Source organism: Polypterus senegalus, chromosome 17 (assembly GCF_016835505.1).
Source record: "Polypterus senegalus isolate Bchr_013 chromosome 17, ASM1683550v1, whole genome shotgun sequence".
NCBI lineage: Eukaryota > Metazoa > Chordata > Cladistia > Polypteriformes > Polypteridae > Polypterus > Polypterus senegalus.
In genome coordinates this window covers 27613420-27632582 of record NC_053170.1, presented here as the reverse complement: position 1 = coordinate 27632582, position 19163 = coordinate 27613420, and the positions used below count along the sequence as shown (strand labels likewise).

The 19163-nt window shown below is 39.8% G+C and overlaps 1 protein-coding gene across 2 annotated transcripts in view; it reads left to right on the top strand.

Moving 5' to 3' along the window:
- Window positions 1–11470: 11470 nt before the first annotated feature.
- Window positions 11471–19163, top strand: part of serinc2l (serine incorporator 2, like) — a 32140-nt gene continuing 24447 nt past the window's right edge. For both annotated transcript variants that reach the window (XM_039739538.1, XM_039739537.1), the window contains exon 1: window positions 11471–11657. In XM_039739538.1, the coding sequence (XP_039595472.1) occupies window positions 11619–11657 (39 nt within the window). In that variant the 5' untranslated portion in view covers window positions 11471–11618. The remainder of the gene's footprint in view (window positions 11658–19163) is intronic.

The following is a 19163-nucleotide window of genomic DNA, read 5'->3' as shown; positions in this document are numbered from 1 at the left end:
GGTGGTTAGGATGCTACATGCAGCTTAATTCTTCACTTTTAAATGTTTTTTACATGTATTATATAAAACAAAAGAGAGTAGGAAAAAAAAACAGTATATTGAATATAAAAATTTTTGTCTTTGTGAATTCTGAAAGAAAGAAATATAAAAATACTGGTCAAAGGCATATTCTCTGTTTCAGACAAGATATAACAAAGTGTAAGCAGGGATGAGTGAAATGATGAAAGATGAAAAAGATTTCCAAGTTATTGTTACCACCTGCTATGAAGAAACAGAGCATGCACGCCATCTTCAGACATGTGACATTCTCTAGGGGCAAAACTGAACTTCATATCATTCTTTAGGGGCAAAATTGACCTGTACTCTAAGTAAATGTACCTCTATGATGCAAAGATTTGGGACTGACCCCTCCTGGGATTGTTATCTCATTGTGGAAGTGGGCTTCTGTGCTTGCTTGACTCTTAGATCTATGATACTGCAAGGACTATGTTCCAAGTAAGCCAATATCTAGCAAATTGATCTAAGCTTAGAAGCCAGAGCCTAAAAATCCTAAAAAATACATAACATCATTCTTAAACCACTTAAACCAGTACACAGTCACAGGAATGACAGACTATAATATCCCAGAACCAGCAGGCAGAAGGTAGGCTTAAGTGCCAGTACATTCCAGCACCCACATACACAAACTCCTATACTTACACAGGGAGCCAGTTTGGCATTGCCAATAGTCTATCATATATGACTTTGGAATACACACACACACACACGCACAACCTTACAAAATAAAGTCTGAAACTCTGACTCTTAAAAGAGCAACATGGATTTATTTTCCACAGCTAGGGTCCATGCTGCTCTTATCTGCCAGGGGGTCTTGTGCCTTTTTGCGAGCCTTCTAACAGGTTTCACTTTTGGGGGACCACACAGTAGAAGTTCAGCCATTCTCAAGTGGTTAGTTTTGTTTCTTCCTTCGTCCTAATGCTCCAAGGGTGGGTCCTCACACTCCAAAGTCCCATGCTTCCGGGTTCACTATATAATAAGATAGAGATCTATCTATCTATCTATCTATGCTTTACAGTGTCTTTCATATCTGTTATTTTAAATTTGTCTTTTTAAATCTATCTGTCTATCTTATTGTGACAAAAAATGCAGTGGTGTGAAATGAAATACAATGTAATATTGCCAGATGCTGCCGGGACAGACACTCGCCCCCCACTACCCTGAATTGAACGAGGCCAGTTCAGAAAAACAGATGGACAGATGACCTGTTACTCGCTATAAATTGTGATGGGCTCTCTAAATGATATCTCTCTGTGCCATTTACTGTCACGCGTATGTGCCTCAACACAGTCAACACAAAAGAACTTGATAGACCAGTTCTACTTGTTGAAGCTGCTTTTCCACTAACCAGCATATCAAGTCATCATTTATTGGTTTCTGTTACACAAATTTTTCTTTCTATTGTGAAATGAATTCATGCATGCAACACAATTTCCCAATTTCGTCACATGCTCCTCACTCATCATATGATGCCATACACGAAAGCAATAAAAAAAAGAATATATTCACCACAAAGAAATTTGATGCACTTGATTGTTCACGCAAACAGTCTGCGCCATCAAACAGCCAGTTATTAGTCAGTAACCCCATAAATACAGCAAGCAGATAACATTAAAAAGTTTAGTTGTTGTTCAACCAAACTTTAGAATGGGAATATGATCTAAGTGACCATGGTATGTATAATTGCTTGTGTCAGACATAGTGGTTCCAGTATCTCAGTAACAGCTGCTTTCATTAGATTTGTATACAGTACCGTCTCCACAGTTTACAAAGAATACTTCAAAAAGCAAGAAACATCTCATGAGCGTCAAAAACACATACTTTATGAGAGAAGACAGAAGGGAGTCGCCAGACATATTCATACTAACAGAAAGACCACAGATACTCAGGTAACTGCTCTTTACAAAAGGTGTGAAGTATACAGAATACTGAAGCCGCATAAAGTAAGTGGCCATTTGGAGGTGCAGACTATATTGAGGAGCTGGTGTATCTAATAAAATGGCTACTGAGGGCAGTTGCAATAATATTTTTTGTGCTGTTTTAATTTTCCTTTTGTTGTCTTTTTTTAATAATGGTTTCTGACATTTTGCTGCACACGCCAGTCAAATCACTGATGATTCAGTAGAGGTTCTTGCTGTCATTCCGGTAACAACATGAAGTGTTGTACTGGAAGGGTGTCAGTTGTTTTCCAGAAAATGCAGAACATATGGTCTTCGCCGACAGTCTCCCTCGAGACTAAGTTGTGCCTCTTCACCACAAATGTGATCCCTATGGCCATTTATGCAAGCAAAACCTGGAAGATGGCAGCAGCCATCACCAAGAGCATCAACGAGTTCCAGCAGGGATGTCTCCGGTGAATATTGAAGATCAGATATTTCAGCCACATCTTCATCCAAGAAAGGCTCCAGGGAAGTGACATGTCCAGCCTTCACATCACAGTCACCCAAAAAACTACTACTAATAATTCATTACATTGATATATCAATTTCAAGGTACTTAAAGCACTTTACAAAGTGAGTGGGGAGCCACTTCAATCTCCACTAATGTGTAGCATCCACCTGGATGATATGACGTCAGCCAATTTGCGACAGTATGCTCACCACACATTACCTGTTAGGTGGTGAAAGGGTGAGAGTCATGGGATGATTGGGGGGGCAGAGTGACCAGGCTGCATTGGACAATTTAGCTGGGACATCAGGATACTCTCTACTCTTCACAAAGGATGCCCAGGGGTCTATAATGACCACAGAGAGTCAGGACTTTGGTTTTACATCTCATCTGAAGTACGGTGCCATATTTACAGTACAGTGTGTCCATCACTGCACTGGGGCATTAGGATCCACATTCAGACCACAGGGTAAGCACCACCTGCAGGCCTCACCAACACCTCTTCCAGCAGCATCCAAAGCTTTTTCCTGGTTGGTCTCCCATCCAATACTGGCTGGGCCCAAAAATACTTAGCTTGAGGTGGATGACCTGTTGTGAAGTGCATGTGGTATGTCAGCTGGCTGATGACTACGCTTGGCTGGTCATGTCCTCCAAATGGAGGACCAAAAGTGGCCTTGAAATGGACACCACTGCAAGTGAAATGCCACACATGAAGACATGTTTGCCAAAGACCTAAAGATCCTAGATGTTACATGGGATGAAGACAAAGATGACACAAGTAACCAGAAATGATGGCCCGGTATGCTACTTAGCATTGGCGGCTCAAAGTCTAAGTAAGCCATGACATTTTGTTGCTATGACACTGCACAATACTAGGCACGTGTATTGGTTTGACATTTGCAGGGTGGATAGGTCATGGTACAGTGTGAAAATGATTACAAGAGCAGCATGTATCTCAGTGATGTGTACAAGTTAAGCTCCCCAGACCTTCCCACAGTGGGTATAAAAGGGGCCTGCAACAAGAACCCCATTGAGTGACTGCTGGTAGTTAGTGTACTCTTAGGTTCCAAGCACGGCCTGGTCAAGAGGATGACAGCCATACATCGGGAGAAATGTGGGAGTGCAAGAAGGAGGGTGATTTTACCAGGACATAATCACTCATTTGGACAGAATGCAAGCACAGTGATGAGGAGAGTTGGACTCACCAAAGTGAGGGGTGTAGAGTGTTCTGACACACCAATGTGCATGGCAGTGATGGACTGAACGTCACAGACTCTAGTCCAAAACTTGGCATCTGTCACAAATCAAGGGATGTCCACATTCATTGTTCAATGCTGTTTGCAGCATCAGAGGGGCCTTCTCACTCACTGTTCATTGCTTTGGATGCCCTTGGTCCTCAAACACAGGCGTCTGTGACTGCAGTGATGCCAAAAACACCACTAATGACAGGATGACTGGCATCACATTTTGTTCTTAGACAAGTCCTGGTTCAAATTACTGCAACTTGATGGACAGATCTATGTATGAAGGCACTGCTGTGAAAGGCTCCTGAAGGCATGAAATTTGCAGTGCCATACCAACACCAGCACCTTGTGTTAAAGTGCAGGGTACCATTGGGTTCCACTCCCATTCCGACCACACACGCATCACTGGTCCTTTAACCAGCCAGTGATACATCACAGAGGTGTTACAGGCTGAGGTGGCAACTTACCTGCACAGATTCTCTAGTGCAAAATTCCAGTAGGAGAAGGCTTGACCACATTTGAAATGAAACCTCCTACTGTTCTTGGATGACTACCATGTGCCAGTTCTTCCCTGAGCCGCAAGTTCACCAGATTTGTCTTCAATAAAGCATGTCCAGGATATGTTCACAGACCCCCACCAGTTACCACAGATGAATTTTGGCATAATTAGAGGCTGTGTGGCATGCCATTCCACAAACACATCCAAAGTCCCTTTGTGCCAATGCCAGACCATGTACAAGTGGTTATTTTCGCTAGTGACAAATACACCAAATACCAATTATTGTGTGCATAACCGAGCTGTTATTTTAATTATGAACACCATGTATCATAAGCAATCTCCGATATTCATACTGCTATATCTTTCTTGGTGTTGCAGTTTTAATGGCAGCATTGTACTTTGAGCAACCTTCTACTTGTATAAAGAAAATCCTTTTTGGTCATAAGAAATGTTGGTTTAAAGACTTAGTTTTGTTTTGCCAATTAAACTTGTTCATTGACCTTAAATTTAGTGCTGTTAGTCAATCTTGTTTAATTTCTCAGAGTCAGTCCTGTTTATTAGAATGACACAGACAGCACTTGGGTCATCATATCCAAACCAAGTTTGACCAAGCGCCTCCATTGACACTGAGAGAGACAGAGAGGTTGGAAGCAAACGCTGCTACCGGTAGCACATTGCCGCACCCACCACACGACAAACCACCTAGATTGAAACCTGAGTGCAGTGGGTGACATCTTAGCACCACACTGGAACAGCGTCAAGTTTTATATGATGGCTGGAATACCAATCCTGCCACCAACCCCCAAGTTCTCCCTGTAAATTGGAGGACCTGCTTGCAGGGCAGGGTGCAGATTAACGTCACATCAAGCACAAAGCAATTTCAGTTTAAGGGCTTTGCTCAAGGGCCCAACAGAGCAGAGCCACATTTGGTGCTTAGAGGATTGCTGGTGCAGATCCCTAACCTCAGAGCCACCACTCCGGCCCACACTGAGAGAAAAAAAGAAAAGAAAAAAGACTACATAAACACCAATTAAAGCAGTTACAATTAATTAAAAGAAAACAATGAGAAAGTAATATGAATATTCTCAGTATTTCCTCTAATAAGAATATGCAATGCTCAGCAAGTCAGACGATTTGCGCATGGCGTAACATTCGTGTGCGTTCGGTGGCTAAGTTACCTGATATGAAAGTTGGAGCATTTCATATTTTTATTTACTTTATCCAAGAGTCAGTTATTCCATTTTTGTTTATTAAATAGTTTTGTAATAATGAGTTGTATTCAAAAGTAATAGTGATAATAGAATGCAATTCTATATGCTAGTAGACTCCATTAAATACGCACTTTTTCACAGCACTTTACAATGGAGTTAAAAGTGGAGCACAAAGAGGCCCTTGGTGGCTCAGTAGTTTTCATACACAGAAGATTACAATTCAAGTAACATGAAAGTAGCATCAACTGATTTGTGTTAGTGGTAGTGGGTCTGTGACTAATTGTTGCTCAATTTTCTTAAACATAACATTTTTGAGAGTATAACTAACAGAGTAGTATCCAAAATTTAGAAATTCAAAAATAATGAATTCATACAAAATGACCAATACAAGCATAAAAACAATATTAATATATTACACTATGAAAGAAGAAAAGGAAATTAAATAAGTTTCCCACCTAACTATTAATTTAGTTAAAATACAATAATTTGTTAAAATTACATAAATCAGTAAGAATTTGGAAAGGAACTGATTTATTGTAAAACGAGAATATGAAAGGTACATGATAGGCAAGAATATCAGGAGTTTGTTTGATTGTTTGTGTACATCTGGGACTGAAAGATCAGGGGCTTAAGTCACTTAAGACTCCCACCACCTGACGCCACTGTCCATTTCTAAACCCATCCTCTGTTTATCTAAGTTTGGGAAACTCTGCCTTTGCCGTGTTATTAATTATTTCTTATACTATTTGGCTGTGGGTTGATAACGTTGGTTCATTACAGTAATAATCTGCAGATAAATTTGTTCAATCAATTCAGTCGCATATGTGCATTCATAATTGCTTTCCCCTTCTATTTATTTTATTAGAGAAACGTCTTATTTGTACTGTTATTATTAACTTACCTAAAGCAGCAGGATAAGGGGCCACTCTGGGAGCGTTTTACATGTGCAGTCTCTGCCGGGAAATGACCATCTTCTCAACTGTCGGACGAGTAAAAGAGAACAACATACAAAATATACAATTTCAGGTAACCACTCTCCAGGTAAAATTGAAACAGTAAACTAATTCCTAGTTGAATCTGCACAGAAGGATGAGTTCGCAAATTTGCCAATACTTTTCAATGGGAAATTCTAAAATTTTAAAACTTCGTACAGCACAATCTGTTTGAGATATCTGATTGAAAATTGAACATTCATGGCAAATTTCTTTAAGAAATTAAGAGTGCAACATCACAAAAAAATTGGTACATAGGGTCCCGAGTTGTTTCATGTGGACAGATGGACAGATATGGGTTTTCGCAGTAGGTGCTTTGTGCATTATATGCAAACCCAGCTAAAAATGAATGTCAAGTCTTTGTTTAAATGGGCCCCTGTATTAACAGTAGGTAGATTGTTTCAGAGCTTGGTGCCCTAAATCTAAAGGCTCTTCTCCCACAATTGTTTAATTTAATGTGCTTGGCATTTAGTGTTTCCATTCATGAAAAGTTCAGTCTTTTTCCTGAATGCATCAAAGATCTGCTACCTAGGTGTTGCTAAAAAGAAGTCCAAGTTTAAAGAGAGTGTAGTGTAGGCAGACATGAAATAGGTCAACCATAAAATGTCACGGAATATGCTACCTTTATTCAAGACTTAAGATGTGGCCAAGTGCTTTCACCTATTATTAGCTCAGCTGAAAAACAATTATGCGTTTCCTCTTCATAATTTTCAATTCTATTTTTTTTTAATTCATATTATTTAAACTAATTATCTAAAATCTAAAGCCAGAAAGCTGGCATCTTCCGACATCTTCTATTGCCATATATGAGCAGCGCCTTCAACGCCTCCAGCCATGTCCAGGCTGATGGCACTCGTGGCACCACCATCCCCTTTTGGGAGACTGCAACCTGCGAGTCTGAAAGCAGGACAGGAATCCCTGCCTCCTTCTTGCTCAGCCAAGGTCAGCTCGTCCTTCCATGCTTGCGGAGCAGGGCCATTTAAGTGTATGTGCTCACACGCCACAATGTTACGAGACCTGATCCTTCTCTCGTGGATCTACTTCTTGCTCTGGGGTACGGTGACAGTCTGTGTCTCTGTATGTAATAAAGAGAGACTCCGTCTTGTCTGCACCCCTTTTGCCTTGCATGGACGTTGGCACCTATTAGTGCTCACCTCCTCCAACCCATGATCGTCTCGAGGATCTGTAATAAATCGGACTGGAGAACCCTTTCCAGCTCCTGCACGACAAAGTCATAGTCACTTCATGCGGCCAACAGCATGGTGGGTCTTTGATCATCCCCTTTAGCCTGCCGTGAGCTGGTAAGCATGCGGCTCTCCTATGCATGCTCCATTGTGTCTCCTGGAGGGTTCTGGGATATGGAGTTCCGGAGGCTGGGATATTTTTGACTGGTTCTGCCTGTATCAATTTGTTGGTGGAATTCCAAGATATCCCCTAGTAACTACTTACCTTTTCAAGGAGAAGCGGCATGGCCCTTCACTGCCTCCTCACCCTGTTGTGGTATTACATCTGTTGGGTGAGGACCCAGGTATTCCCAGAGCCACCATCTGCCTTGGCCATCCCATGGTTCTTCAGGGTGGTCCTTGTGGCCCTTTTCCATAAGCAGCAGTGTTGTCGCTTGTGTTGTCGGAGCTCACACTGTCATCATCCATTGCGGACATGTTTTTCGACCACAGATGGGCAATCGGGCTTCTCCATCTACAGTAGGAGATACGCATACTGAACAGACACATAAGATTCCCAGGGGTTTCTGTCCCTGGGCCCGGCATGTAGCTCCTTACAAATTCTAGTCTGGCTTCCTCCCCCCCTGTGTCAGCTCCCTTACTGGCGATGACAGTGTGTGGCCGGCCTCTCACTGACTTTGTGGATTTTCCAGTCCTCCTCTTTCCTATTGCTGGCAGGTGCGGTGCTTCAGTGTTCAATACATGCCAGCGCACTGCTGTGTAGGGGGTTTTGCCACAAGATTTTTACTAAAACAGATCCCTGCCAGCAGACAGCCTGGAAATCCTGATGACTATACCACTTGTGGATTGCATGGTGTGCTCTAGCACCCCAACCCTATCACAGACAGGCTCAGATGCCAGTATAAAATGAATAATGAGTTTTTATTGTGGGAAACCCACCACAGAGACAAGGACAAACATTGTATCACAAACACAATGCACCCAACACACAGCAACTCTGTCTTCTGCACCACTCTGCCTCTTCTGCTACTCCTGACAAACTTTGCCCTCCACCTCCTGACTCTGGCTCCTGGAACAAAGGCAGAGGGACTCTTTTGCATCCAGGAGTATTTCCGGTGGCCCATTAGCATGGTCTGGAAGCACCATGATATAATACCCTGTGCCCGCTCTCTCCTCCGGTACTTCCATTACCCAGCTGTCCACCACAACGGCCTTCAGCATCTCTTCATCAGAAATTCAATGTGTAAAAAGAAACTTTCAAGAACCTTTTACAAAGATGTGGTCTCACTCATACTCCAAAATAAACCATTGATCTCAGGGAAAAAGACACAGGCACAAAAAGAACAAACCTGACAAAACACAAAATGTACAAAGGCATTTAACACATGAAAGAACAGGAGAATAATAGTTTTAAGCAGCCAATGTGATCGAAAAGTAGCTGTGGCTGCAGGTGGCTTATACTGTAGAACACTATTCAGAAACTACAGATTAAATTCATGGCAGACCGAACTGACAAAAGGTTTTTTCTAATGTGCAGATTTAGTTTAGTTGTATTACTTCTGTTATTTTTTAACATTATATTTTTGTTTTTGATAGGCACTGCTATTTTGTGATACAGAAGGGTTTCTTTTTGTTTGCAATGACCAAGGTTGTTACCTCATGAATACAAGAAGTTGTGATGCATGACAACATCACTACTGTCATGCAGAAGGTATAATAATATTAATAAAATATGTACTTAGAAAAAATACTTCAGAAACCAATTGTCATACTTACTACAGGTTAAAACTAAAATAGATAAAATCTATTTGGGGGAGTATAAGAGGGCTGAAATAAAAAGGCCATTAACAGGCTGGGATAGCCTGGAATGGAAGGGATAGGTAAAACTTATGACACCAATTCCCCCTCCCAGATGAAGCATTGGCTGGAATGGGGACTGAATCTGAACAACCTGAGTCCCTGGGAACTACACACTTAAGGTCGATGGTCAAGGACCATTAAAATTGGATAAATGAGGCCTGAGGCCATTGTTCCATCCTGAGGAGAGACCATTTCTGTAAATTGGACCAGAGACTAAGACTGAGAGCTACCTGGTAATCTAAGCATATTGGATGCTTAACATGAACCAGATAAAATTCTTATTATTTTGGCAACTCTGTACTCTGCTTGATTAGATTTTGGGCATATCTATCTATCTATCTATCTATCTATCTATCTATCTATCTATCTATCTATCTATCTATCTATAATATATGAATATATTTGTATCTTATTCTCCTGCCTGTCCTGGTACTCTAATCTAATTGCCTGGGATTTCAGAATGTAAAAGAAAGGGTGAAGTATTGACCTATAGCAGGTGATAATCCTGACGCTGTGGTAAGAGTATGGGATTGTGGCTTTTCATTAAAATCTACTTAGTAAAGAGTATAAAGGGGAACAGCATCATCCTTGGACCCTACCATGCCAAAACAGCTGTGAAGGTATGAAGGCTGGCCCTGTTTTCTCAGTTTATCACTCTTAAAAATTAAGGTGCCAGAGCAGTTCTTCAAAACAATGTCATAGGGGAACCATTTTTGGTTCCCAAAAGACCCATACACGTAAAAGTTTCAGAAATATTATTTATTTTGATTGGTAACAGGATCCATAAAATAAATAACCAAGAAAAGATGGTAACAGCTTAGAGAAATACCAGTGGTCTATGATTTTAAAAGGACTCACCCTGCATACAGTAATCATCATCTGTTATGTCCTTCTTGGTAGCCTTCTGTGCATCAAAGATTTCAGTTTTTTTCTTCACATAAGGAAGTTTTTCAAAGCACAAAGAACCAACTTCATATGCAAACAATCCTTCCCAGAATGAAATGGTGCTTTGTCAAGCAATAGTTGTATGGGGAACTACACAACCCAGTAAAGAACCAGAATTTTTAGGAGTGCATCTTTTAACATCAACTTTTGGTTTGGGCATTGGGCTTTGACAACAGATTACTCATTTCCTGGGCCATTGCTATTTTTGTTTCTTGCTATATGTCAAAATTTGCAGAAAATCAGGTGAGCAACCATTGCCATGTGTTATTTTTCTGGCATCTTATGATTTGTGAATACATTTTTTATTAATGGTTTGCCAAACAATACACTGATTATTTATAATCAATCACTTTATAATCTTATTCTTTCACTTTGATCAGAGTTGTTTTGCTGAAGGAGAAGACATCCCCAGCCCCTTAAGATGCTCACTAATTTATTGTTAAAATGATCCCAAATCAGTCACCTTCCACTACTTCTTCAGCAATCAAGAACCATACAGACGCAGTCTAAGATATTAAAGTAGAAAGAAACAGGCTTAAAATACCCTAACACAACTTTGAAAAGCGAATCATAAAAAGAACTTAAGTGCAGGTATAATAAGAGAAAAACAACAAAAAAATGACATTAAAACTGTCATATCTGCCATTTGGTTCTCCTTGTAATAGAAAAACCACTGGCGTGAGGAAGTCAGCCTCGTTGATTCTGCTTGCCTCTATTAAAACAGACCCTGATTTGTGCAGCCACTTTGCCTGCAGAGATTATGCGCATATTATGTGTGGTAAGTGAAAAAACGCGAGATACAGCTGTTATTGAAGAACGTCTAAAGGAATGAAGGGATCGGAAATCTGTATTACGAAATGAGTATTGAGGAAGAACTGAATAATGTCGGCTTATAAATAAGAACTTTATATGCACAACGAACGCCTTTGTTTCTGAAAGCACAGTCGCTTCAGCCGTGGAATCTTATACGGTCTTTATCACTTGATATTCTTTCCTAGCTCATTGACTTCCGGTATTCCCATCAAGAAGCCTCTTATTGGTTGGACACTTGACACCGCGGTCCCCGCCTTTCTTAGTGCGGAAAGAGCCGAAGATCTCCAGAAGAAACCGAAAAACACCGGAAACAAGTCAAATTCGAGGCTGCCATTGGCATCGCATTAAAAATATCACGATTGTGACTTGGTGGAAAGAGACTTACCAACGTCTCCGGAGAGTAGAAGAACTGCCTTTCAGGAGCCATGGGAGCGTGTCTCGCGCTATGCTCGGTGGCCAGTTGCGTGAGTGTTGTTTACAGTACTTCTTTAATGGAGGGCTCCAGTATGCTCAAAGTTGCTGGGACTGGTTAGAGACTCAATGGGGTAAACAAAACGGGGGCGCAGCGTTAGGAAGTGGTTATATATCAGTCTATGATTAATTTTTTTGCTATTTGTATTAAATGCTGAAATCTCTATTAGTAGGTTCACGCTCGACGCTGTTAAATTTACTTTTCGACGTTTAGGTTGTCCATCAGTACGGTTTACGGTACGAGTAACTTTAAGAGGGTCACAGTGACGTTACGAAACTTCAGGTTTCTTTTGACCTCACAGGTTAATAATGTGCCACTACAAACAGACGTCACTGACATTTGAAAGGAGTGCCGTTGTTTATTTTCAGCCCATCGTGATGTCTTTCCGATATGCCTACTGATACTGTACTAGGATAGGTTGTAGCCAAATCTCCTCCAACCCCCTATCACTAAATTGTGTCAAGTGGGGTTCAAGATGTTATATATTATAATGTTAACATTTCTTGGAATGGTGACTGTACCTCTTTAAAAAAATTGATATGGCTGATATTTTTCAAATTACAGTTACTTCCTCGTTCGCTTTGATAATGAATACAATGATCTGTGTAATTGAATCGCCTAGAATATTTAACTATCACGTTTTCCGCCTGGCGTGTCTTGTGATCCCATTTCAGTGAAACAAATGGCCACACTGTGATAGATTACAATCTGTAACACCATCGTAACACCTTTCATTTATTTTTGTTATCTTGTATTTTGATTTAGCAAGCTACACTAGAGCATTATGTGATATTGGCAAAGGTACGGAGCTGTAAATTAAGGATGGGAGTAAGGAACAGAATAATCAAGTATCCCATGTATAAAGTATATATATAATGTTCATACAAGTGCTGTTTTTGAATACTTGAACCAACACATTGCAAAGTGTATGTGGCAACAGAGAGGTTAGAACAGGTGTCCGCAAAGTCTGCCCTGGTGGGCCATAATAGCTGTAGGTGTTTGTTCCAACCTGACTTGCTTAATATAAAACTAATTCTGCCAACAACAGGTCTTATTTGGTTTTTTGGCTTGTTGCTGTTTTCATTCTGACATATCAGGTCATTCTTGCTTTGTAATTTTTTTTTTCTGCCTTTCCATGTATATCATCCAAATAATTTGTAAGACAGAAGAGGATTAGTAATTCTCAGTCGTTCTTCCTTTTCTCTTCAGTTTTATTTCAAATATTTTGTTACAGCAGATAGTTCATGATGAACAGACCCACAAGTGCAAACGGAAACAAGTTAAATGGAGAACTGTTGCAGTCTTTGTCAGTTGCATCTCATTGCTCATTTCTGATTTACCCCCAAGCCTAATCCCCACATTATAGTTATTATAGTGCATAAAATCCGAAGCTTTTCTTTAGGTTTAAACAAATTAGTTATTCCGCTGAGCATCTTCAGAATTTCTTTAAGGATTGCGTTGTCCATTGTTTTAACTTAACTCTGGAACGTTCAAAGTTAAAATTGTTTGAATTACGAGGCACCGCTGTATTTGTTCATAAAATATACAACAAAAACACTTATTCCCTATTCATGTAGCTTTGAACTTTTACTTAGGCACAAAAAGGGCTGTAGATAAGTTAGAATTTGTTATTTGTAAAATTGCAGTTAGATGCACAAAAATGAAGTGTTTTATATTGTTTTAACAAAATAAAGATATTTCTTGAGCTGATGTTTAACAATATGTATGTTTTTGGAGATATCAGGGCTTTCACACAGATAACTAGGGTGCTTCAGCATTTGAGCAAGACTGCACTGCTAATGCCTATTAAATAATAAATCCAATTGATTACTCATTATCTATCCATTCATTATCCAACCCGCTATATCCCAACTGCAGGGTCACGGGGGTCTGCTGGAGCCAATCCCAGCCAACACAGGGCACAAAGCAGGGAACAAACCCTGGGCAGGGCGCCAGCCCACCGCAGGGGGCACACACACACACACCCACACACCAAACACACACTAGGGACAATTTAGGATTGCCAATGCACCTAACCTGCATGTCTTTGGACTGTGGGAGGAAACCCACGCAGACACGGGGAGAACATGCAAACTCTATGCAGGGAGGACCTAGGAAGCAAATCCAGGTCCCCTTACTGTGAGGCAGCAGCGCTACCACTGCGCCACCGTGCCGCCCTACTCATTATTATAAACACAACTATTAATACAAACTAATAAGGTTTAAAATAAAACGTAAATCCTAAAATATATACTTGGCCATGCTTAATTGCATTAAATTAAGTAGATCTCATAGCTGAAGAAAAATGTTTTTATAATGACCTTTGGATCATTGTCTTTCATCCTGGGGAAATATGTTGTCTCCATTTTGCTTTTTTCTATACCTCTCTTCTCATCCGAGAATCTTTGTCTTCACTGCTCTGAATTTGTCTTTCATGTCACTGATTTCATTGGGTAAACAGATTGCTTTTATGATTCACTTTTTGGGGGATTATCTTAGAATTTATAGATTAATCATTTGAATGGTGTTATTCAGCACAGATTCTCTGTTATTCACATTCATTCTGGCATTACCTGAGGTAGGCTGTGGAGCTTATTGTAAGTAAATTAAGGCTTTGGTGAGACTTTTATTATACAATTCCCCAAGCAGGGAAAAATGCACATAAAACAGTTGAAAAATTGGTAGGGATTGTAGTAGAATAGTAATTGTAAGTAGAAAGTGAGAAGTAAACTAAACTGTTATCTGATAACACCTTATTTTAATTTCTTATATGCCACAGTAAATCACAACAAACTAAATTTGCAGACAGTATTTACTTTGAAGCCTTTTTCTGTTTAAATTGAACCATTATATTTTTGACACAGCTCTTGCCACTTTGGCAGCCTAATCCCAATACTAAGAGACCCCTGTTTGCTTTGCTAGGTGTGTTAAACTGCCTTGTGCCCATTCCTTTCAGTGAGAACCTTTTGAGGTAGAAGTGTTATTATGAGGACAGCTTTGCTCTTACTTAAAACATGTGACTTGTGATGTTATTCTGTGCGTTTACTGTTGTACTGAACTGTAAATTGAAAAGTTTTGTTTCAAATAACTTTGCTCACACTACAAAAATAAAAAAAAGAATTTCTTTTATCAATAGAGTTTGTAAAATTATTTTCAAATTCTGCAGATTCAGTCCAAGTACCTAACATTTGGATAATGCTCTTCCATTTATTTGGAGACAGTGAGTGGTGTGTGTGTGTGGTTGACTTGCTTATAACACAACTACAAAGTAAACTGACATAGAAATGGCTTTTGATGTGTTTTTTCATTCTAGTCCTTTTGTTTTATTTGTATATTTTAGTTGAATATAAGACCTTTCTTTTGTTCTGAGGCAGTTAACAGAACAAGCCACAAGATTCCTGGAATTGAGTACCTACTGTTGTTTTCACGAGCACTAATGATAGGAGACTTGGGTAGATTTTCACAGTGTCACGGAAGCAGAGCTGCTGATTCCCTTAACAGTGAATAAATTGATGGAACGCCAAGCATTGCAATGTGCATTTTGACATGTGCTTACACACATTCATGAAGTGTGAATGGAAACCTGAGGAAATGTGCAGTATGTGAAAATGAGAGCATGAAAACTTCAAGCAAAAGGCATCTGAGCTGGGAATTGCACCCTCGTCCAGACAGCTTAGAAAGACTGCACAACACTCGGACTTACCGTGTGCCAATCCACTTTTACATGTTGAATATATTAGTGCTGATAAACTCCTTGGTGGTTATCTATATGCAAGCCAGTCAAACCAACAGGGGACAAAGTCCACATTATCACATGGCAGGGCAGACAGCCCAGTTTGTTGCTGTTTTATAATATACTGATTGTAAATAAGCCTTTTCACTTTTTGTATGGGATTGATTCATTGTGTTATCATGGTATTACAAACATAACAGTTATAGAATACTAACTGCTTAATAATTGAAATGATCATTTTTAAACTCCTGGCTAAATAATTATGCAGGAGCAAGTCAGAAATGTAAACTAATGAAGAAAAATGCAGGATAGCTAGAGATGACATGGTTATAAAGCTGCCAGGGAAGAGGAAGGCCTTATAGGAGGCTTATGGATGTAAGTGAGAGAAGACATGCAGGTGATGGGTGTAACAGAACAAAATGCAGAGGACAGAAAGATGTGGAAGAAGATGATCCGCTGTGGCGACCCCTAATGGGAGCACCGAAAGAAGAAGAAGCTGGAGATGACATGGTTCTGGTTACTTAAAGGGACATTAGTATAGTGATCGGTTGGAATTACCGAATAGAGCAGACAGCCTTGGAAAATCCATCCATCCATCCATCCATTATCCAACCCGCTATATCCTAATTACAGGGTCATGGGGGTCCGCTGTAGCCAATCCCAGCCAACACAGGGCGCAAGGTGGGAAACAAACCCTGGGAAAGGCGCCAGCCCACCACAGGGCGCACACCCCCACACCAAGCACACATTAGGGACAATTTAGAATCGTCAATGCACCTAACCTGCATGTCTTTGGACTGTGGGAGGAACCCGGAGGAAACCCATGCAGACACGGAGAGAACATGCAAACTCCACGCAGAAAGGACCCGGGAAGTGAACCCAGGTCTCCTTACTGCATCCACCGTGCTGACCGCCTTGGAAAATACAAAGGAAATCAAAAGATGTTATTAAGCTTTCATGCAATATAAAAAGAATGCTCAACTATACATATAAAGGGAAAAGCCCTCACTGACTCGTCACTAATTCTCCCACGTTCCATGTAGGTGGGAAGCTGAAATTTTGCATGCTCATTCATGGCAGTGTACTTACAAAAGTTAGGTATGTTTCTTGTCCTATTGCAACACCCAAGGGGGGGGGGAACGGGTGTACCCCTAAACTGTATATATAGATATATATTCATTTCGTGCTGTGCTCTGTAACGAACTTTCGAAAATAATGTCTTCTTTTAGGCAGTTCTCACCATTATACCGTAAGGAACTTTCGGAACTGACATCTCCTTTTGGCGGTTTCATTCCTTATTTCCGTTAATAGATGATTTATTTCACGGCAGAGACATACAAGGGCTGCCCCGGTCCCCCTTCCTTTTTCCGCACGACCGCTGTACCACGTGGTTGGCTCCCTGCCTTAAAAATATGCATTTCTCATACACAACATTTTACAATCATAGATTAAACTCTTTACAATCATCAGATTCACTCTCAATACTAAAATAAACCTACAACAATTACATTGACAATCATGTTACGTTATTTTTAAAATGTTTCCTTTTCTTTTTCATAACTTCTTTAACACACTACTTTTCTGCTCGAAGCGCGGGTATTTTGCTAGTCCTAGATAAACTAAAGTAGTAAGATTGAACAATACTAGTACCTCATATTTTAAGAATAATGTTGGACAATATTTTTTTCAAAGATAATTTCATAGTAATGACGTGACATTTTTTTTATATAATGTATAATTCTGCATGAATTTTTTTGTATACAAAACAAATTTAATTAAGAAAATCAAATAGATAGGACTTAAACTACAGTGCCGCTGATGCTTAGCCCGACAAGCTACTATCTGTGTTATTCTGCAGCTGTCAGCAACGACCAGCACTAATGTTGGGCTCTCCAACTATTAAATGTGAAATATCATCATGGTTTTTCTCCAATTGTTTTCATAATTAGATTAACCTTTTGATGAGGTTGAGTTTTTGTTGGCCTCTGGGCCACGAGATTGGTCAATTTAGGTTGTAGGCTTGTAGCCAAAGGTTTCTTGTCAGTCAGTAAGTCGGGGACATATAGTTTTATTATTTTTATATGGGGAAACCTAGATTAAGAAAAAAAATAAAGTTGGGACTCAAGCCACAATGCCTCTGACTTGCAATTGGATCTGGTACTGTGCAACTGGTATAGCCTAAGATCACCTTTTCTGACTGTTACACGTGAAACGTCTTTTGTTTTTTTGTCCAATTTATTTTCACAATTAAATCAAATTTTTGAACCTCAGGACCGTGATGTTGATCCATGGTTTTTTTTTCTGAGTTTCCTGTAAATTGCTTAGAATTTCTTGTCAGTCAAACGGCTGCTGTTTGTGCAGGTGCCAGGCTGAGGAATTATGGAAATCTGTGTATTTGTTATGTTTTGACATATTAACTTCATCCAAGGAGACCAGAAGACAGTTTGCTTCTGAATAATTAACACGTCTGACTCAAGATATAATTGCAAAAAGACCATTTCCCTTCAAGCATTTATACAAGTGAGTCTCTTGTGATTGCATTTTTGGTTTGTGGTGTGGTTAACTGAGGCTGTAGTTTGCTTACACTGAGACAGACCCCACATGCCACTTCTGTTGTTGGCTGAATTAAGTTTCATTATGGTGTCACTGACGTTTTTGGAATTTGAGACAGGTCATGATGTCTTTGTAGCACCATGTAGTAAAAGAAAGGTGTACATTACTCCTGAATCTATGACTCCTGCCAGTTTTTTTTTTTAATTCACTGACCTGCACCTCTTTACAGATGAGCTTCTTTTGATATCTATTATTAAGGAAAATTTTCATTTCATTTTTTTTCTGTTAAAAAGTTGTTTTATTTGTTCTTACAAGAAATCTTCTATTGTTCACTTAACAATATAAGAGCTCTATGCTGCAAGAGCGTTAGGTTGGAAAATGTCCCATAGCATGTATATGACTGTGCCTGGAGAATCCACCTACAGTAGTAAAAGGGAGTCCTTAATCAAACCCATGGCACATATGAAAGGTAATATATAAAAGGTATACTATTGTCAGTTGTGTATATGATACAAGGATTTCTGTAGACCAGGTCATACTTAAAGCAAAACAAAAAAACTGTACTCTGTGCAAATAGCTAAAACACAGTTGGATTCTGCTGCCATGTTGTCATTACTGGCAGAGAGAAGCAGGATGTTTTACAGAATAGCTTACTGTAGATGAAGTCACAACTGGTCTCCCATCTAAGGTATAGAGTCTCTTGAGAACCACTCTAAACTATGAATAGAAAATAAAAATTAAAAGGTGTAATGGAGAAGGTGGATTTCAAAGGCTGAAAATTTCACCAAACCATTTCTTCAAAAATACCCTCAAGAGGAAGAATGCCCTGATTTGCCCATGGACGAAAAGAGGGAGGTTTTGCTCATGTATGCAGGGTGTGATTGAGCTACACAGCATATATAAACTGACACCGGATTTGTTTCTCAGGAAGTCATTTAGAAAACCTTGAGGAAAACGTTGGTACATATTTATCTATATTACAGAATATCTAGCCATGTCCTGATTAAAGTAGCTTATTTCAACACAGGATTGCTGCGAGGCGTGAGTCTATTGTAGTGGCTTTGGATTTAAGACAGAAAGCAATTCTAAATGAGGTGTCAGTTGTAGAACTTTTTTTTCCTCCAAAGTAATAATACAGACACTTAAGAACAGACATGAATGGGCTTATAATATGGGGAAAGGTAGATCACAAACACTGCACAAGCGTGGCTG